The following is a 22692-nucleotide window of genomic DNA, read 5'->3' as shown; positions in this document are numbered from 1 at the left end:
TAGTGACACGGTTGCAAACCTGGCAAATGATGAACACAAATGTAATGCAATTACTAGTAGGAGTGGGAAGACAATTGAGGCAGAAGACTTGGTGACTAAAAAAGGATTGGTTGATGAAGCGGACATTATTGAAGAGCCAAGGTTCAATGAAAAAGAAGCAGGCTACTATTGAGAAGCCTATTGTTATTGAACATGTTCCCGAAGGTGATGAAGAGCCGAAAGGCGAGAAAGTGGTAGAGGAGGTTCCTAAATCTTTAAAGCCTATTCCTAAACCTCCTCTTCCATTTCCTCAAAGGTTGGCTAAGAAAATGGATGATGGAAAATTTCTCAAGTTCACCGAGAAATTAAAACAACTTTCAATCAATATCCCATTGGTGGAGGCACTTAAACAAATGCCCGGGGAGGCAAAATTCATGAAAGATCTTATAACGAAGTGGAGGAATTTTGATGCCTCTTGCTATCTTTAACAAATTGGGTTTGGGCACTCTCTGACCCATAACTATAAGGTTGCTAATGGCGAATAGAACTATAAAGAAATCGGTGGGTATTCTTTATGATGTGCTTGTGAGAGTCGACCGATTCATTTTTCTGGCCGACTTTGTAATTTTAGATTATGAAGTTGATTTCGAAGTGCCCATAATCTTGGGAAGACCTTTCTTAGATAAAAGGCGTGCTCTTGTATATGTGGAGAGGGGTGATTTAAAATTTATAATGAATGATGAAGAGATCACTTTCCATATTTGCAAATCAATGAAACAACCGATGGACATGAGTGTTGTGTTGGTTATTGATACAATTGATGAAGCCTTAGAGACAACCGTTGAGCATGAACATGTGAGTGAGAGTTGGCAGTGGTGATAATGAACTATGAGGGGGAAAATGAAGAAGAATTCAAGGAAATGATTAATGTATTAGTGGGGTTGGGTACATACAAATACAATCCCAAGAAGCTTGATATTGGTTTAGAAAACCATGAAAAGCCTCCCGCAAAGCCCTCTATCATTGAGCCTCCCACCTTGGAACTCAAAGCTCTTCCTTCATATTTAAGGTATGAATTCCTTGGACACAAAAACACTTTACCAGTGATAATATCCGCCCGATTGACGGATGAGCAAAGAGAGCGACTAATGGTGAACTTGAGAAAGTACAAAAAGGCAATTAGGTGGTGTATTACGGATATTCAAGGGATTCCTCCCGAAATTTGCACTCATAAAATCCAACTTGATGAAGATTGTAAACCAAGTGTTGAGCACTAAAGGAGGTTGAATCCTTCTATGCAAGAAGTGGTTAAAGCAAAAATCACAAAGTGGTTAAATATCAGTGTTGCGTACCCGATAGTGGATAGCCTATGGGTTAGTCCAGTTTAATATGTACCCAAAAAGGGCGGGATCACTATTGTGCCCAATGAGAAAAATGAATTGATTCAAACTCGTACAGTTACCGGTTAGAGAGGGTGCATGGACTATAGAAAGTTGAATCGGTGGACAAAGAGGGATCATTTCCCAGTGTCTTTCATGGATCAAATGCTTGATAGGCTTGCAGGAAGAGATTTTTATTGCTTTTTGGATAGCTACTCCGGCTACAACCAAATCACTATTGCCCTGGAAGATAAAGAGAAAACCATATTCACTTGTCCTTAGGGACTTTTGCTTTCAAGAGAATGTCATTTGCGTTGTACAATGCTCCCGCAACTTTCCAACGCTGCATAATGTCCATCTTCTCTAACATGGTTGAGGAGTCCATTGAAATCTTCATGGATGACTTTTCCGTAGTTGGGGACTCCTTTGATGATTGCTTGGGGAATCTAGCTCAAGTATTAAAAAGATGTGAAGAAAGCAACTTTATGCTCAATTGGAAAAAATGTCATTTCATGGTGAGAGAAGGCATAGTTTTAGGGCACAAAATTTCGGAGAAGGGGCTTGAGGTTTATCAAGAAAAAATTGAAGTTGTTGTTAAGCTTCCTCCCTTGATCTCCGTCAAAGGTGTTCGAAGCTTCCTTGGACATTCTAGGTTTTATCGAAGGTTCATCAAGGATTTCTCAAAAGTGGCCAATCCTTTTTACAAGCTATTGGAGAAATAATAGAAATTCCCATTTGATGATGCTTGCCTAAAGGCTTTTAATCGTTTGAAAGAGAGACTCACATCGGCTCCCATCATTATTGCTCCAGATTTTGATTTCATAGTAATACAAGTAGGTTTGAAATGGGGTCGTGCTTGGCCAAAAACATGAAAAGATCTTTCATCCAATTTACTATGCAAGCAAGACTCTCAATGGAGCCCAATTGAACTACACGGTCACCGAGCAAGAGTTGCTTGCCTTTTTCTTTGCTTTTGAGAAGTTTCGTGCATACTTGTTGGGAACCCATATGGTTGTGCATACCCATCATGCGGCTCTACATTACCTCATGACAAAGAAAGATGCAAAGCCGAGGTTGATACGTTGGGTCCTTCTCTTGCAAGAATTTGACTTTGAAGTTAAGGATAGAAAGGTAGGAAAATCAAGTAGCGGACCATTTGCCTCGTCTTGAGGAAGGCAAAAGGCCGTTGGATGGTCTTGAAATCAATTAATCATTCCCGTATGAGCAAGTGATGGCGGGGTCATATGATATGATTTCATGGTATGCCGACTTTGCAAATTATCATGCTAGTGACATCATGCCCAAGGATTTGAATTTTTATCAAAAGAAAAAGTTCTTAAGTGATGTCCGAAAATTCAATTGGGATGAGCCATATCTATTCCGGGTGTATGCCGACAACATCATAAGGCGGTGCATACTCGAAGTGGAAATGATGCCTATTAATGAAGCATGTCACTCATCACTCGTCTGTGGCCATCATAGTTGCTCAAGGACGGCCGCTAAGATTCTTCAAAGTGGCTTTTATTTGCCAACAATCTATCAAGATACCCATGACTTTGTGAAAGCATACGATCAATGTTAAAGGCATGGGGGCATCTCAAGAAAACATGAGCTACCAATTATACCGATTCTTGAAGTTAAATTGTTCGATGTTTGGGGAATTGATTTTATGAGTCCATTTGTGAGTTCTTACAATAACAAATATATTCTTGTAGCGGTGGACTATGTGTCCAAATGGGTGGAAGCTGTTGCGCTTCCTAATAATGACGGAAGAAGTGTCACTGCATTCTTGAAAAGGTGTATTTTCTCAAGATTTGGGACTCCAAGGGCAACCATTAGTTATCGGGGCTCTCATTTTTGCAATCGGTTATTCAAGACTCTTCTTGAGAAGGATGGAGTTAAGCATCAGGTTGCCACCTCATACCATCCCCTAAACAAGTGGACAAGTTGAAGTGTCGAATAGGGATATAAAGAGCATACTCTCCAAAATAATGAATGCCAATTGGACCGATTGGTTAAAGAAGTTGGATGATGCTCTATGGGTTTACCGAATGGCTTACAAGACACCAATCGTCATATCTCCTTATCAATTGGTGTTTGGCAAAGCTTGTCATCTTCCAGTGGAACTTGAACATAAGGCATTATGGCTCTTGAAAAAGTTAAATATAGAATGGGGTGATGCCTTAAACTTGAGGATGGAACAACTTAATGAGTTGGATGAATTCTGATTTAGAGCTTATGTTAGCTCATCGCTCTACAAGGCCCGTATGAAGCACTTCCATGATAAGAAGATCTTGCAAATAGAATTTAGCCCCGGGGATCGTGTATTATTGTTCAATTCGAGGCTTCGTTGTTTTCCGGAAAGCTGAAATCAAAGTGGTCCGGTCCCTTTGAAGTAACACAAGTATTCCCCCATGGAGCGATTAAAATTCCTTGTCCAAATGAAGATCGTATAAAAGTGAATGGACAATGGGTTAAACAATACTTGGGCCTTCCAAATGGGTTGGAGACGAAGAGTATTGAGGAGATATACCTCAACGAACCATGAAACAGGTGAAACCATCGTGCCGCAATGCTAAATCAGGCACTTCTTGGGAGGCAATCCAAGCTTTTATTTTCGCACTTTTTTTCTTAACTTTTGTTTAAGTGTGTAGGGGTGGAAGTCGGGTGCACAAATATAAATAGCAAACTGAAACGAAAACAGGAAAAGCAACCCTTGAGCTGGACCTGCACAACTAGCGTGTCTTGCAGGATCCACCTAAGAGAGTACACTCTGTGAAACGCAGGCCAGCCTAAGGTAAATTGCAGGAATCAGGAGTCTCGGTCAAGTCGTGTGTCACAAGCGTGATTCGCACAGCTTGCTTGTGCTCACGATTGTGAATGGCATGCTCCACAGGTGAAAGAAGCCACGCGGGTCAAAATTAAATCACCCCAACCAGACCCGACCCGCATGACTTAATTTCTAATTGGGTTATTCCCTCTTTCCCTTCCCCTAGATTTTTATCTGCACACCGACTCCTCCTCTTCTTTATAATTTCTTTTCTTTTTGTTCATTTTCATTATTCTATCATCACCAACCTCACATTCATTATCTCATGATTGCTAACGATTGCAAAGTTCATAAAATCAGTAATTATCTCTCTTCATAACACTGTTTGTCGTCTAATCAAGTGAGAAAAAGAGTTGACTTTCAGGTATGAACACTCTACACTTCTCTCTCACTTTCTCATGGTAATGGATTAAGCTTCAGGTGCTTGTTGAGTTGATATTGCATTTGTTTCTTTGCCCATACTTTGCTGAACCTGAGTTTAAGTTAGAGTTTAAGGTATTTTGTTGTTTTATAAGTTAGGTTGGTTGTGAAATTGAAGATATCAGGGAAAATCCAAGTGAAATAGGTTGTGTAAATTTGGTGTAGATAGTGAATGTTGTTCATGATAGAGTTGAATTCAATGGGAAGTTGGGAAATTCTTGATTACCCATTGTGACAAAAGCTTTTCTAAACTATGAACGCTTGCAACGTGTTCGACATAATGCTTGAATGAAACTATTTGCTTGAACTCGATGGGAGTAGGTTTTTTAGGATTTGGTTAGGTCTGATAGGAGTAAAACTCAGGGAATTCTTAAGTACCCGACAAGTTTTAATTCTTATGGAACTAGTAATGCCCTTCGCATACTTGATAAGAGGAGTTCTATGATTTGAAAGAGAGTCTTAATCGAATGGGTATGTCAATGTTTGTGTATTGTGTCAGTTAGGGATATTCCGATGCTTTTCCTTTTTTTATTATTATTTTCAATTGATGGTGTAACAACCTTCTTAAGAAAGTTAGTTCGGAGTGTCATGCGTGACATTTGAATCATCGACAATTACAGGAAAATCAATGCTTGGCTGTTGACACTTTATGCAACCTTCTCTGCGAATCACAAGGCAATCTTGCTTTTCATAGAGTTGTTGCAGGAGTAAAAAAGGCAGTCGTGGCCTCTGTCACGTTGTGTGACTCCTCCTGTGAAACGCAGGATTTTCTTGTGATTCGCAGAGATGTCACACACGATGACATTCCCCTTTAAAAAAAATCTTTTCTTATTTATTTTAGTTACTTTCTTTTCTTATTTATTCTTTAGCTTGCTTAAATTGTCATGATCCCACATTATCAAAAACCATAAACATTTTCGTTTCTTGTCTTTGAAATGTGTAAGATGGCCAAGAAGAACAACTCTAAGAAACCCGTGCGAGGTTGAACCAGCAGCACTTCGCAAACAACTTCGGGCTCGTGCAAGCGAAAATCTCCCATGGATGATATCCCCCAGTCGGAAGAGCGGATAGTCAATGCCCCGGTTATTAAAAATGCATCCCGGCCCACTCAAAGGGAATCTAGTCTGCTAGAAATTGATGTTGCTGAGGAGCGGAGTAGAAAAAAGAAAGAAAAAGCGCTCCGATTTTTAGTTGAGGGTTCCAAGGAATTATTTCTCACCGGCATTAAAGTGAAAGATGATGGAAATGTTACGAGAGGGTTTCATAAGGATGAGTCTGAATGGGCTGAAAGAAATTTGCCCAGGTGTTATCCGAAAGCTGAAGGCTCAACGATGGGATAGTCTCATAAAACATCCAGGAGAGTTCTGTCCAATGTTGGTGCATGAATTTTATGCTACATATAGGGCACTGTTGAGGAACAAAAGGCTGCGCAGATAACTACTACATTTACAGGAACATCTCAATTGGGTAACAATTAGGGGAAATTCAGTAGATTGCTCGGCTGATGTAATAAATGTCTACTATTTCAAACAAAGAGAGGGAGATCCAAAAGGAGGGTGGCCACCCCTTTATTCAGAATACAATTTGACAGTTGATAATCCCGTTGATAATCATGCGTGGGCAGCCTCCATAATTGCCACAAGAACACCAGATTGGCTTGATCCGAAAGCTTCTATTTATAAGAGCACTCTCAATATTAATTCTGGTCATCTGTTATATCTTCGAGAGTGTTATCGTCAAAGAATGATACTGATATTTCCATCGAGAAATCCTTTATGATTGCATCCCTCATATCGATCGGGATTCATTGTTGACATGGGGAAGGTTATTCGGAAGGAGCTCAAGGAGTGTGCTCAAAGGAAAAATAACAGCTTTGTGTTGGAAAAAAGGAGTACCAACGATTGATCAGATTGACAAACTGATGAAAACTGAGCGGACCCTTGACGTCACCAGGATTAGGGTCAAGAGAAAGAAGATCGAGCAGCAACCAAGGGCTACTATTACTGAGCTTGACCCACAAATCATTGAGACAGATGGTCAGACCACTGCCGCTACTGCCACTGCATCAATTTCCACACCCTCCACCTTTATTGCCACTTCATCTACTCCAACATCAGGGCAAGGTATTCCAAGAGAAGCTACGCAGCTGATTAGACTTACATATGCCAAAGTGAACAAGCTCGTGAATGAACTCCTAGATTTTTTTAAAGATGCTATTGAGTTAGCATTGGCACCACAGGCAATAGCTTTTGAGGAAATGAAGAAGGAACATCCTAAGATGCAAGAGCAGCTTCAGTCAATCGAGCTCAGATTGGAGAAGATTGAGAGTGGAGGTAAGGGAAGTCTTCTCGATATTAGAATGTACCTGACACATCTAAAAGTAGACATTCAGAATTGAAAGGTGACATGGAACCTACTAGACAGATCTTTCCACCTGCAGCGAGAGTATTTCCTACTCAGCCTACCGGGCCTACCGAGTCACGTGATGAACAGTTGGCTGAAGAAGAAGAGAAAAGTGAAGATGATGAGGAGGAAAGTGAGGCTGAGCCAGAGGGTGCGAGTGAAGGTAAGGGTGCAGATGATTCAGCAAACGAGAGGTTGGAGAGAGCCTACACCGAGGCCCTGGCTGCCTGTGTTGACGAGGTAGATGTAGACACCTTCGTGGAATTACAGAAATCTATAGAAGAGCAGCCAGAGATCCGAGGCTAGAGTGTCGATGCAGCTAGTACGTCGTCAGCTCCTCCAAATAATGCTCTCCCTCCATAGTTAGTCGATCTTGAGACGACTAGACCTGCATCCGAGGAGCTATCGAGTAGTAAGCCTAATTTTACACCACCTTTGGCAGTCCTTCCTGCTGATTAGACCCTGACTTCACCTTGATGTGTCCCCAGGAAACCCCTTACCTCTTGTTTTACATTTGATACCTTGAGGACACTCATCTTTATTTTGTTAGGGGTGGGGTAGCTAACGTTTTGGTATGATGGTGTCATGTTTTGGTATGATGGTGTGGAAGTTTTTGTCACTTTTGGGTTTTCTTGAACCTGGAATGTTTAGGTAGGCGTTGGTTTCATTGTTTTTGTTAGGTGTAGCAGAGTGTTTTGACTTATGTGGTGATGGTAATGAGTTTATGGCATGTACGTTATCTTGTTTTGAAAATGTCCTCTCAATTTTTTTTTCCATTTGTACATGAGTACTTGAAGTTGAATAACTTAACTAGCATAACTCATTTGGTGACATTTTGCTTATTAGAAATTTAATTGTGAATGATGCCTTGAATGCCCGGTTGGGAAGTAATTCGAAAACAGTGAAGTGATCCATGTGCCATGTGTTGTGAGGTGTTGTTATTCCAGTCTTGTACATGATTGTGATCTAGAACTTGCCAGGAAAGTTTTTAAAGGCGAAATCTTAAACAACGCTTCATTTGAAACAGGATATTAGGCTTTCCTTGGACCGTTTCTAAGCTTTAAATTTCCTGCCCTTAGCATGTTTTCCCTTGTCAACCCCTTTTGAGCCTTGAACATTTTGTTTGACACCCATACTACAAGCCTTACCTTTTTTTTTATTGACCTATATTTAGGCACCCTACCTCCCCAAGTGATTCGAAAATGCAAACATCGGCTAAAAGCCTAAGTTTGGGGGTGGCGGTCGGTAATTTGTGATGTGGAAGTCGCGTAAAAAAAAGACGCGACTAGTGAAATAAAAGTTGTGAATAAAATTTGTGAATAAAGGAATGACTAGGTGGTGACATGAAAAGAGAAAGAAATGGGTGAATACGTTGAAGGAAAAGTGTAGTGCTTTGGGAGGTTTTTAGTCTCTCTTATCCAAAGTTTACCCTACCTTAACCAAAAGCCTGCAACACAGCGCGTAAGTCCTAATTGATTGAGAAAAAAGTGTGTTTACATTAGTGGAGAAACACTTGAAGGGCAAGCCTATGGCATCACATTTGTGCACTTGTACATCTTTTGTGAGTGTGAGTTGTTCTCTTCTCCTTCGTCTTTTTTCCCTTGTGTTGTTGTAAATGTGTGTATTTTGGGACTTTCTTTGGTCATTTGTGAGGGCATATGGATTGCAACACTTAATGAAAGAATTAATTCTCTGCCTAGGATTCTTGGCTACTTCCTTGAGGCTAATAGCATTGTGTCACCGAATGAAGCGGTATATTTAATCCTCAACTTTTGAATGAATGCATCATGTTTTGCAAAAGAAGAATGAGAGGTAGGCGTATCTTGAAGGCATGCTTGTAACTGATTGCTCTTACCATTGTAGTCATTAATACTTTGAGATGTTTGAATGTTTGTCGTAGCGTCACAGTGTGGTTTTAGTTTCCGGAGGAAAAGCAAGAGTTTAAGTTTGGGGGTGTTGATGTATTACGGCATATTTGATGCCTTTTTTGTGATCTTTTGTGACTTTTTAAGTGTGCTTTCTGTTGTTTCTTACGTTTTTGAGTGTTTGTAAAGATTAGACATTGGAAGATAAGGGATGAGCAAAAAAAAAAGAGCAAAAATGAGCCAAGGATACAAGTTGGCAGTGCCTGTGACTCGCACATGAGACGCACAATGTGTCAGAGAAAAAGCATTGCCCATGATTCACACGATTGACTCGCACGTCTTACCTGCGAAACACGGACTTACAACGCGACTTTCCATCACTGAAAAGGAACTTATTGAAATGTGCAACGCGCGAGACCTGTCTGTAAACGCGAGACTCGCACGCTGCGCCTGTGGCTCGTCCTGTGACTCACAGAAGATGCACGCAAGGGTATTTTTGTCCAATATTCTTGCACGTTTTTGGGATGTATAAATGTTCTTCTAGGGTTTTGTAATTGGCATATTCACTTTAGTTTATTGTGTTTTAGCATTGAATACATTGAATATTGGTTGTTGAAGGCTTTTAAGGAGAATCTTCCACTTTTTGTTGTCATCTTCCATAAAACTTTGTAAGCATTATGAATACTTTATTTACCTTTGTCTTTTACTTAATGGAAAGGATTAGATAAACCCATTAGCTAAGGTTGTGGGACCAAATGTGTTAGTTATGTGATTGGATTTCATAGTTAAACCTCATTTTTATGTTAAAGAAGCATCCTATCAACTCTTCATGCTTTAATGTCTCTTAATGGTTGCAAATATTATTTTTTCCTAAGTACTTTTACTTTGCTTGAGAAAGAAAGTGAAAGTTAGGAAAAGAGTTAAATAACAAGGATTTAGGTCATTAAATCTATCCAATAGCTTGAGCTAGAGATAGGAAAGCTAACTTGAAACATAATGCGTGTTCACATTTTCCACATTATAAGGCTTGAGAAACTTAGTAATGATATTTATCAATTTGGTTGAGAGACTTTTGATAAAGTTACGTAGCCCACGTTTAATTGCATCTAAACATTTAAAGAAGTTGAATTGATACCCATTTGCATTACTTTGCATTGGAACCGCAACCTTAGTCTCTTTTACCAATAATTTACATTTTATAACAACAACTCGTAGACATTAATGATCAAACTCCAAACCAATCATTATTATATTACCCTCTCCCTTGAAATATAGACTAACAGTTGAGCATTACACTTAGCAAGTATATTTTTTCATTGTATTCTTTGTGGGATTCGGCCCCAACATTGTTGGGTTCTATATTTGACTACGATTGCTTACTCCTAATATTAAAGGTGTAATTTGGGCGTATCAAATTTTGGCGCCGTTGCCGGGGAATATGGTCTAGAAATTTACCAATTAGTGTAAAACTCTACTTTTAGTTTTTATTTCTCTTCTTATTTTTATTTGTTGTTGTTGTGTTGACTCAGGTGCAATGGGGGATAAGAACTCTGATGATGAAATAATTTTGGAGTCGGATGATGCAGCCACTATTCGCCCACCTCCAGCTCAAGAAAACGGAAGTTTCCTTGTGAACAATACTATGTTGCACCTGCTCAACACCAAGGGCTTATTCGTGGGTCTACCAACGGATGACCCGAATAGGCACATAAAAAAATTTCTTGGGGTTTGCACTGCTAATGTGCATTCAAATGTCTCCGAGACGGTCAGGTTGAGGCTCTTCCCGTTCTCTCTCGCGGTGAGGCCACCTCATGGTTGGATGATCTTCCAGCTGGGTCTATTACTACTTTGGCGGAGTTGACTCAAGCATTCATCAAGAAGTTCTTCCCTTCTTCCCAGATTTTACAACTCCATGATGAAATCAAGAACTTTCATCAACTTATGGTTGAGGCTCTACATGAAGCTTGGACTCGTTTAAAAAATAAAGTTAAGAGTTGGCCAAAGCATGGGTTGCCCAATAGTGTTCTCCTCCAAACATTCTACCGACAGTGTTCTCCTCCAAACATTAGCCTCATTTTCTAATTCAAGATCTTCACCTCTAGATTCATTAGGAAAAACATCAATAAAACCGGGGGATTTTGAAAATCAGTTTCATCAACATGAGTAAAATCTTTTGTATTTTTTCTAACACTGGGTTTAAATTTACCGGAACTACCACATTTAGGCTTACTACTACTACCACCACCAATATGCATACTAACAAAATTCTTCACTTGAGACAATTTCTTGGAAGCCATAATATATAACTTTCAAAAAATAAAATAAAATAAAATAAAGTATGACAATTAATTCTCAAATAAAAAATGCAAATTAACTGCAAGAATTAAATAAATAAGGGATGGAACGATTATATCAAACGTCTGCGTAAAAGCAGACGTAACCGTAGATGTTAATGTTGAAACTTGAAATTGAAGCTTCAAAGTTGTTCCAAAATCCAAATCTTCCCCAATTCACTAAAAGTAAAAATAAAAACTTTCACCAAATCACTTGAAGATAATAACAATATTAGAGAGAGATAGAGAGATTGTTGAGAGAATTGTGTGAAAAAAATGAATTCCAATGGGAGCATTTATGGTTTAGAATTAGGGTTAAAGTGTATTAAATAAAACTTTATTGGGGGGAGAGGAGGGGGGAGGGTGGTTGGATAAAAGTTAGGGGGTAAGGGCTGATTTGGGGTTTGGGGGGAGGGGGGGACGACTCTATAGCCGTTGGGAAAGGGGAGGGAGCCGTTGGGGTGGGGGCCCTCAACGGCTAGAATTTATTTCTTTTAAAAAAAAATCGCTCAAACTGGACCGGGCGGGACGAGCCTAGGTGGGATTTTTTAGCTGGTCCATCCCGTCCCCCCATCCCCTATCCCCTCAAGCCCAGTCCCCCTTTAACATGGTGGGCTGGGACGAGTTCGTGACCAAATCGGGCCAGAACCGGGACGGGACCTGGCCAACCCATCCCCCATGACACCCTTAGTTAAATCTACACTACTCCTTCTATCCCTGGTATTTGACTTGGCATAGAGTTTAGGAGAAAATAAAATATTTTGAATTTAAATCATCTCATTAAGGGTAAATTGAGAGTTTAAAATTAAATTAATTTTGAATATAGAAAGATGTCTTCTTTTCTAGACCGACTAAAATGAAAAGGGTGTCACATAATTATAAGACCTGAAATCTCAACAGGAATTTTGATCAACTTGATTGGTACAACCTGAAAATGAATTCTCTTTGGAACATGTCTCTGTGGATAGAGTGAACTGAGGAAATAAAAAGGAAGTAATAGAGTTCCTATCTCAATAGGAAAGAACCTTGGTAAAACCATTTGGGAGGGGAGCACAATCATCAATTTGATTAAGAAAACTATTGGGAGATAGTGGGAAGAGATGTTGTTGCTGGGGTAATAGAGTTCTTTGAGCATGGTCAAATGCTTAAAGGAATAAATGACACAGTGACAACCTTGATACCAAAAGGAATACATGCTGAGATAGTAGGAGACTTCAGATCTATCTCTTGCTGTAACACCATTTATAAGATAATCTTCAAGATGTTGTGCTCAAGAATGAAACTGGTACTGCCTGACATAATTTCTGATAATCAAAGTGCATTTTTTGCAGGCAGATCCATAGCACAAAACATTTTGATTTGTCAGGATTTAGTCAGGTTATACAATAGGAAACTTACTACTAGCAGTTGCCTAATCATGATTTACTTAAAGAAAGCATATGACTCTGTTGAGTGGGGTTTTGTAGAAGAAATGTTGTATGGATTGAATTTCCCATGTGAATATATCAAATGGATAATGGAAAGCATAACCACACCTGAGTGCAAAATTGCATTGAATGGTGAACTGCATGGGGATATTAAAGGGAAGAGAGGAATCAAATAAGGGGATCCCATATTTTCTTTACTATTTGTGGTGTGCATGGAGTATTTCACTAGAATAATGAATTGGGTGGCTGAGCAGGAAGATTTCAAATTTCATACCAAATGCAAAGGATTGAAACTGAACCATCTTTGCTTTGCAGATGACATGCTCATCTTTAGCAAAGGAGCGTTTATATCTGTCCTACACGTGCTGAGAGGGTTGGAGACATTTCTCAGAAGCATCTGTTCTCACAACTAATGCCACAAAATCAAATATCTTTACTGCCAACACGGACAAGAAGGTTGAAGAGGAAATTTGTGAACTGACAGACTACAACAAAGGTATGCTTCCATTTGAGTACTTGGGAGTACCAATAACTTCAAAAAGACTGTTTGCTATGGACTGTGAAGTACTGATAGAAAAGATGATGGCAAGGGTCAAAATCTGGGGATCTAAGAACCTCACATTTGCAGGGAGAGTACAACTTGTGAATTCAGTCCTCATGCACATACACACTTATTGGTCATCCATCTTTGTGTTGCCAAAAAGTGTGCTCAAAGAGATTACAACAGTCTGCAAAAACTTCATATGGTGTGGTCAAGTGCACATAAACAAACCTCCTCTAATAGCTTGGGATATGATTTGCAAACCAAAGAAGGAAGGAGGACTAGGGGTCACTGATTGTGTACTTTGGAATAAGGCAACTGTTGCCAAATATGTATGGAATATAGAAAACAAGTCTAATAATTTGTGGGTGAAGTGGATCAATCATGTATACTTAAAATATAAGAACTGGTGGCAATATCGTCCCCCTCAAGATAGTTGCTGGTATTGGAAAAACAAATCTCGAGTCAAGGACAAATATGCAAATGGTTATGTGGGTAATTGGTAGCTGAAGCTGAATGGCAAGTACACTATAAGTAGTGGGTATCACTGGAAAATGAATGCAGGTACACATAAACCTTGGTGGAGAGCAGTATGGGCCAATGCTAATATCCCAAAACACAGCTTTATTAGTTGGTTAGCAATGCATGGAAGACTCCTAACTAGAGAAAGGCTACATAGAATGGGAGTGAGCAAGACCCATCTCCTAAAATTGATTCAAATAACCTGATTTCATAAAAAATAACTCATTCTCCTATTTTACCCGCCCCGACCCATCTCCTAAAATAACCCATTCTTTCCTCTCTCTCATATTTTCTCTTACAACTCTCATGTCGTCGATCCTATCAATCATAACGAGAAGAAGATTAAGAAGTGGTTTTTGAAACCAGAAAACATTTTAAATTTCATCTTTGTCAATCATCTATAATTCATAAACCTGTTATTCATTATTTGAATATAAATTTTGTTCAAGCTCTTCCCTTAGAAAAGACGGAAACAATTGACAGTCATTTTGAAAACAACCAGTATATACCTTTAAATAGTTAGTACTGCAGGGCAACCAACTAAGCAGATAAATAGAGCACTAGCTTATCACTAACCTATAATCTGAAGTAATGGCTAAAAGAGTTGACTCCATTAACCAACTAATTTCAACATAATTAGGACTCCTAAGATTACTTAACTGAAAAATAAAAACTATAACTCCTAAAACAAGACACTAACTTTTGAATTAGTCAACTGCTAAAGAGAAAGTAAGTCTCCATCGACGGGCTTGATAGCTGGAGAAGAAAATATAAGAGAGAAGGAAGAATGGGTTATTTTAGGAGGTGGATCGGGGCGGGTAAAATAGGAGAATGGGCTATTTTTTATGAAACCGGGTTATTTGAATCAATTTGGAGATTTCTGTCAAATGAAGGATATATTTGTTAACTTTCGTAAGGGCAGGGGCATAAATGACCCAAATTTAGTTCGGAGGATATTTTCAGCCATTAAAACAAAGCAGAGGGATATTTTTTACCCTTTTCCCTACTTTTTATGATTGATATTTTAATATTACATGCACGTACATATATATATATATATACTCACACACGCAAACATATACATAAATATTACCTGTTATTTTACATCTATATATATGTATGTGTATATTTAAGTTTCAATTCTCTCTTATTCTCTAATGTCAATAGATAAACGAGTTTTGATTGTCATTAATGAAATATCTTTTTAAGAAAATATACTTCTGTTTTTATTAATTGGTTTGTATTACATGCATTGAAATATCCTTACAAAGTTATTATTACCTGTTATTTTTACTTGTATAAATACAGATATTAGATCGAGTTTTGAATTATTAATAAAAAAGAATTCTTATTCTTCTCATTTTTACTTCATTATAGAACGACATTAAGGTATATACTCAATTAGAATTTCTTACTCTCTTTTTTCCGTCTCGAAAATAATATTTATTTTCTTATAGGAACTTAGTAATATAGATCAAGAAGATAAAAAATATCATGATTTTAAAGAAACAAAAGAAAAAAGACAAGTTGATAATGTAGGGATAAAATAGAAATTTTAAAAAGTTAATTAGTATAAAGGGAGGAGAATGACTATAGTTCAAGATTTTTAAAGAAAAGTTGGGGGTGAAAACCTTTCATTTAGTTCCTTCTCAGGTCTAGAATTAGCATAATACATCAATTAGTAAATTAAACTAAGCCTCAACTCAGACTACAAAATTCCCTTCACCTCATTTCTCTCCTGCAAAAGTTAAACAGTTAAATAAGAAAATAAATAAACAAGTTTTCACCTTTAAGTGGAATTCGCCACATCTTTATAACTTTCACGAATATTTGATCATTATATTCCAATGTTACACAAAAATATTATCTAAAAACTTCTTCAGCAAATTATACAATTGTTGAGGCTGCAGACTCGAGCGTCGAACTCAAAGTAGAAAATAAAAATGGCTTTGCAGGTCGCTCCAAAGTGTTCAATGCCGATCCTTCTGATCGTGATGGAGAACATATGAAAGGTTTTGGTGGGATTTGGAAGGCCTCCAAGCTACTTTCTAACATTTCAATTACCTTACCAGTGTCCGGCCTTTGCGTGGGATCTGTTTGGATGCACCACAAACCAACTAATATCATTTTCTTTGCAATCTCTTCTTCTTCATTGGTCATCATATCTCTTATATTTAGGTTTTCATCTAGCAAAATTCGTTGATAAGCCCAACGAGGGAAATATATTTCACTGTTATGGCTTCTTTCAGCACTGTAGTTCTTTCTTCCTCCAACCATTTCGAGAACCATCATTCCATAGCTATAAACATCAGATTTGTGTGAAACTCCTCCAAAATTTCTACAGAAGACCTCTGGAGCTATGTAACCAATGGTTCCTCGGGCTTCTAGTGCGGACATCATGCTCTCTTTTCGAGTATATAGTTTTGCTAAACCTAAATCAGATATCTTTGGACAAAAGTCCTCGTCCAGAAGAATATTATGAGGTTTTATGTCAAAATGCAAAATTCGGGAGTTGCATCCTCTATGCAAATATTCTAATCCTCGAGCTATCCCGAGTGCAATTTTGTACAACATTTCCCATTTCATGTTTGATACTTCGTTGTATATATGTTTATCAAGAGATTCATTTGACATGAATTCATAAATAAGAGCTTTCACTGGACGACTCAAACAAAATCCCAACAGATTAACAATGTTGACATGAGAAGTTCGACTGATGCTTGCAACTTCGTTAATGAACTCTTCTCCATTCCCCTTGGTATCTTTTAAGATTTTCACCGCAACAGGGTGACCTCTGAGATTACCTTTGTAGACCTCTCTGTAACCCCCTTCTCCAAGTTTCTCTTTAAAGGAATTTGTCATGTTCTTAATGTCTGAATAGCTATATGCCGTTGGGGATAGGGATCCATACTGCCTTAGGAAGGCATCAACAATCTGATCTTCTTTTTTTGACGTTTTATTTGTTTTCCTAAATCGGAAGCAACACATCAGGCAGCAGGTTATCACTATTGCAGCTCCAACCGCAGATAATGCTATGAATGGACAAAAGAAATGCCAGTGATCAATATCAGATAAAACTATTTTTATGTAAATGCAGCACCAGCTGCTGCAAGAAGAAATGCTTATGGGAATTTTCTTAAGAAGAGGAAGATAATAAGATAAATCAAAGTGAACAAATTCAAACAATAATCACCTATTGCAACCTTCTTCAGTCCGATCACGTTTCTTCCTGAAACGGAGACATAAAAGGTGATAAGACATAATAATGTATCTCAATAAAGTATAACAATAATAATGTATCTCATAAAAGTCTGAAACATTTTTTCCTTTGACATGATCAATACATAACAGAAGAAAATCATTGAAATGGGAAGTTAGCTTGCTTTTTGTTTTTTTGGAGATAATATCTCAGATAGTCACTCAACTATGGATAGTTCACTCAAAAAATCATTCAACTTTGTTTTTTAATCAGAAGTCACTCAACTATTGGTCTTTCACCTACAAAGTCACCCAACATATTTAATTTTTTTAAAAAAAATTAAATTTTGTTGACATTGAATTTTTATTTAAAGACAAAATTGTAAAAAATAAAAAAGTACCGGTTTTAATAATTTTATTGACCCGCCCAACTTTACCCGACTCACTAAAAATATAGTGACTAAGACATTTTATTTTACCCTTATTCCCTCGTAATTTCTTCTTTGTCTACGTTCTTTTATTTTTTGACATGAACAACTGAATGTCACAAGTATTCCAACTATGTTATTTACTCAGTATATACCCTTATCCAAATTATTGCCTCATGTATGCAGCTTCATTTGTCACTTTAACAAAATATATTGCTTATAAATCACCATTCAACTGTCAAATGTCACTAAATAAGCAGTACCATTTGATAAAAAATATTGCTTATAAATAACGCATACAACTAATGAAGCTAAAATAAAAGGTTTTGGTCAATATATTTGTAGTGGGTCGGGTCAATAAAATCGTTAAAATAGATACTATTTTAATTCATACAATTTTGGCTTTAAATAAAACTTTCATGTCAACAAAATTTAATTAAAAAATCACTTAAATAGGTTGGTTGACTTTGTAGGTGAAACACCAATAGTTGAGTGATTTTTTAGTTAGAAAATAAGGTTAGTTACTTTCTGATGAGTGACCATATGAGATATTATCTCCCTTTTTTTCTTTTAATCTAGGAATTAAGTAGAATTCTCTACTAGTTACAACTCTACACAGGAGTAGCATCCAACTCCCTTATCAAGAGCCTTCCTCTGGTTCATGAACTTCCTTCCAAGGTATAAACACTAAACTAAAACGAGAAGAAGAAAAAGGAACACTCCATCTATCCCAAATTTTGGCACTTTTATCTCGTGATTCAAACAAGGTCAACTTTGACTATTATTATAATTAGAAGTATTTATTACCTTTTTGATATTAATGAAAATTGATATAACAATTCCAGGATAAAATATATAATTATCTTATCCCCATTTGATTGAATTTTTTATTTTAAGCTTGGCAATTCCGAAATTATTTATATCATAATTGGTGGTATTATTTTACATTAAAATCAAAATATAAAAGGATATTTTATATTATACCTCATTTAATTCATTTTAGTAACCGATAAAGTTGTTGTCGTGTGACAAAGAGGTCATGGGTTCTAGCCGTGGAAACAGCCTCTTGTAGAGATGCAGGGTAAAGCTGCGTACAATACACCTTTGTGGTCTGCCCTTTCCCGGACCACGCGCATAATTGGAGCTTAGTGCACCGGGCTGCCTTTTTTTATTAAAAAAAAAATTACCAATAAAAGTATATTCACTAATCATGTTTGGCCAATCTTTTAAAATCAGCTTATTTTGAAAAGTGCTTTTCAAAAAAATACTTTTAGTGAGAAGCAGTTTGTGTTTGGCCAATTAATTTAAAAATCATTTTGAGCAGCAATTAGTGTTTGGCTAAGCTTTTACAAAGTGCTTCTGACTGTTTGGCCTAGCGGCTAAAAACTGCTTAATTTGAAAAGTGTTTTTCAAAAAAGCATTTTTGGTGAGAAATAGTTTGTGTTTGGCTAATTCATTTTAAAAGTACTATTTACTACTTTTAATTAGCAGATTATGTTCAACTAATCTTCTTAAAAAATGCTTTTGAGTGTCAAATTACAAAAAAGGACAAGTATCAATGAACTTTACTAGCACGATTATTTGCAGAGAGAAACTAATTTGAATATCTATTATGAAAAGTTTTTACTTTTAATTTTTAGTTAAAATTTAAAAGTTTATATTAAAATTTCAATTAATGTACTACATAGATAAATAAAAAACAAATATTAAATATTGATATAATATCAACACAATGATTTAAATATAGTAGAAAACTACAACCAAAAAAAAAAATTAAAATCATTCCACAAATTATAATTCAACACAAAGAATTATTAATTAGAAATTGATGGAGTAATGAGGGATATATCATCTAAATATGTACTTATGGTAGAGATACTTTTGTCTTGAAAAAAATAATTTTCTGCTTCTCCGAAATCGCAGAAAAACTGCTTCTGCTTCTATTTAAAAGTCGTTTTAATAAATGGTCAAACACCTCAAATATCTAAAAAAAGTGCTTTTTCTCAACAACAAAAAAAAAACAAAAACTTTTGGCCTCAAAATCGCAGAAAAAATGCTTTTAAAAAAAGTACTTTTGGGAAAAACTATTTTTTAGCTTCTGAAAAAAAGATTTTGTTACTCCGTACAAACACTTATTTTCTCACAAAAACTTAGCCAAATATTTCACTTTTTAGAAAACAAATAAGCACTTTTGGCCTCACAAAATCTTGGCCAAATAGGCTATAAGTACTTTCATTATAATTTAATACTTTCTCTGTTTCAATTTATATGAACCCTTTACTATTTGGGGAGTCTACGAGGTGATTCTTTGACCACATTTTTCTTATATTTTTTCTAAATTATTTGAATTACAAATTATCATGACTTGTAATACTTTTAATGTAGTTTCTAAATACATAAATTATATCTTTACAAACTTGAAAAATCTTTGTCGAAATTTAAGGTCAAAGTTATAAAGTTTGACCCTCTTAATCCGAAAAGGTTCACATAAATTGAAACGAACTATTATAATTCCGGGATAGTTTATTCCATGACCAAACAACCCCTAAATTGTTTCCCAGAAAGAATGTGAAGAGCTTAAAAAGAAGATGGCGTACCTTTGTTGTTGTAGCGGTTATGAAACTTTACGGTGCCATCTTTGTAGAAGCACAAGGACTCTTGGGTTAAATTGTCGTAACCACAACGCCCGTCTGAGGCCTCACACTTTCCGCACTCCGTCGCATTCTCCCAATGTAATACGAACCCCTCATCCATCGCCGCACCAAGTTCTCCAGTCCACCCACCCTTCGTCACAGGCACCACCACTTTCTTCTCACATGTTCGATACCAATTCAAATCTTTCGGCTCATGATCCTCAACATATAAATATGACTTGTTTCCACCTGAATTTAAGCAATCTAACGTACGAGTAGGATCTGGAAGAGAACCGGTACAGTTATAACAGAAAGTAAGATTCATATCAAGCTCCGAATATACCAATGGCAAGTCGTCATCTATAGTAAGATTATGATGTACCCTGGGGCATACTCTGCTATCAAGAGCATCAATATCCACCAGGGTAAGGGAGTGGTTACTGTAATTAATCTCCTTAACATAGAAAGAATCCTCGGAAATGTGCAGAATTCGATCCTTTTCAGAACAGAAGATTCCAAATCCTGGATAGCCACAGTATTGTGAAGAGGGGGGGTTGTGGCTATCAAGCCTCCAAAAAGGATATGAAATTTCAAGTCCATTTTTGCAGGTAGACGAAGGGCAATTTGCAAAGGACGTATCATCAGCTCTACTGGAGTTGATGAAGATGGAGAACAAAAGAAGAAGGAGAGAGACCAAGAAGAAGCTGAAGAATAATTGACTTGGACACATTGCTAGATGATGTTTGAAGAACTCAAAAACTAATTGTGGTTTATACTATTGCTAAACAACCAAAATATTATACGTTTATTATATTTGACTTGGTCATGTGGAGGAATTAGTAAGAAACTTGGAATTTGGTACCTAAATTTCTCTTCCATACCTTATAGTCGAGAGTCACAGATAGGAACCAGACAATTTGGTCTGATTGTGATTTCTGTAATTTATGCGTTGGAATATAGAGAGGTAACAGGCACTTAGTTGGCGTGTGGAAAATATTATAGTAGTTGAAAGTGAAGAAAAAAAGGTACTATTTGAAAACAACTACTCCCTCCGTCCCCTAATAACTGTCATCTTAGCCAAACACACACATATTAGGAAACTAATAATCAATGTGAAAATTAACAAATTACCCCTATATAATAAAAATAATTATTTTTACCTTTTAATTAGAGCATACACAAGAAGTAAACATTTTGACATTGGGAATCCAACAATTCCAAGTTACTCTGTGGCTTTTCCGATTATCATTTAGGTGTTATTTTATTGTCTAAAGAAAAAATTGGAAAAAACTAGTCAATTTATGTTTTGGTTTCCTAAAGTGACACTTAGGAGCCGTTTGGACATAGTCTGAAATCATGGTTTGAAACCATGAGATGAAACCATGTTTGGACATGCAATTTGGATTTCTTAAGTTGTATTTTTTCTTATAGACATTAAAACCCCACAAGTAGTGAAAATTATCAAAATATTCTCAATTCTTATACAATCTTACCAAATGAGCAAGTCATAGTTCAGGACAAAATTAATATGCTACTAGAAGGCCTTTCTAAAAAATACAACATCAATTGATCAAGCTTTAGTTCAATTAAAAAGAAAATTTAACATGAATAGTAATGTAACTACTCTTTAATATAATCCTCCCAAATGGTAGACATAAATAAAGGTTGGTAAATGGTTGGTGGGAGTAATTGCTAAAAATATCTACCAACTTATGGGCTTTTTTTTTACAATATAAACTTATGAGTCAAGTTTAATATTTAAAAAAATTGAAACCATGGTTCGAAACCCCAAATCATGGTTTTTTGAGTGATTTGGGATTTCAAACCGTGGTTTGAAACCATGTGATGAAATGCATGTCCAAACGCTGATTTCATCTCATGGTTTCAAATTGCATGTCCAAACACCTACTTATTATGGGACAAAAAAAAACTTTGGTTAAGGTGACATTTATTGTGGAACGGAGGGAGTATTTTGCTTGTTAAATGTGTACGGACATGAATTTTCATTTAAAAAAGGAGTTTGTAAAAGTTAAATGTGAGTGTAAATCATTATTTCACATAAATTATTCCTCAAATTAGTTTCAATATTTCACCTTACTATTTTAAATACTGAACTTCTTTTTTTACCCATCCTCGCAGGAGCTCTCCCTTTTGCTCTTTTAGTGACTCGAACCCACAACCTTGATTTGGAGGTGAAGGGTGCTTACCATCTGAGCAATCCTTTATTGTTAATATTGAACTTCAATATTTACAAATTAAAGAATCTAAAATTCAGTATATGAAATACAAAAATAACTTGTAATGGCCAAAATGCCCTTAACCTTTGAATCAAGTTAGACAAGAAAAAGAGATAGTCAACATCGTGTAGGGGAAGAGTCGAAGCACCATTAAAAGGAGGAAAGAAGAACGAAAGACAAATATACCCCTGTACTATGAGAAAAGGTTTTAAATATACCCTTCACTATACTTTGGGTCCAAATATACCCCTGTCTTTATACTATTGGGTCAAATATGCCTCTTCCCTGTTAAAGTTTCCCAATGTGGACATCCAATCCTGCGTGGCACCAACATTTGATGAGTTGGTTGCCATGTGGCATTCGGCCTTAGTGCTCCTAACCCATTTTACCATTCCCCTCTATTTGTTGTCACTAAAATTTTGTTATTTTTGGAAATGTATTTCTCTTTAAAATTGTGAATTGTTGAACTTTTTATGTATATTTAACTCTAAGAAGCT

At 36.7% G+C, this 22692-nt stretch overlaps 1 protein-coding gene across 1 annotated transcript; it reads right to left on the bottom strand.

Moving 5' to 3' along the window:
- Nucleotides 1-15302: 15302 nt before the first annotated feature.
- On the bottom strand, nucleotides 15303-20891 carry LOC132603572 (LEAF RUST 10 DISEASE-RESISTANCE LOCUS RECEPTOR-LIKE PROTEIN KINASE-like 2.1). The gene is made up of 3 exons (XM_060316703.1): nucleotides 19923-20891; nucleotides 16893-16928; nucleotides 15303-16731 (listed from the first exon to the last, which is right to left on the bottom strand). Exons 1-3 carry the CDS (start codon nucleotides 20686-20688, stop codon nucleotides 15587-15589), a joined length of 1947 nt encoding a protein of 648 aa, XP_060172686.1. The 5' UTR covers nucleotides 20689-20891; the 3' UTR covers nucleotides 15303-15586.
- Between the last annotated feature and the right edge of the window lie 1801 nt (nucleotides 20892-22692).

This window comes from Lycium barbarum, chromosome 7 (genome assembly GCF_019175385.1).
Source record: "Lycium barbarum isolate Lr01 chromosome 7, ASM1917538v2, whole genome shotgun sequence".
Taxonomy (NCBI): domain Eukaryota; kingdom Viridiplantae; phylum Streptophyta; class Magnoliopsida; order Solanales; family Solanaceae; genus Lycium; species Lycium barbarum.
This window is presented reverse-complemented; position numbering and strand designations above follow the sequence as displayed.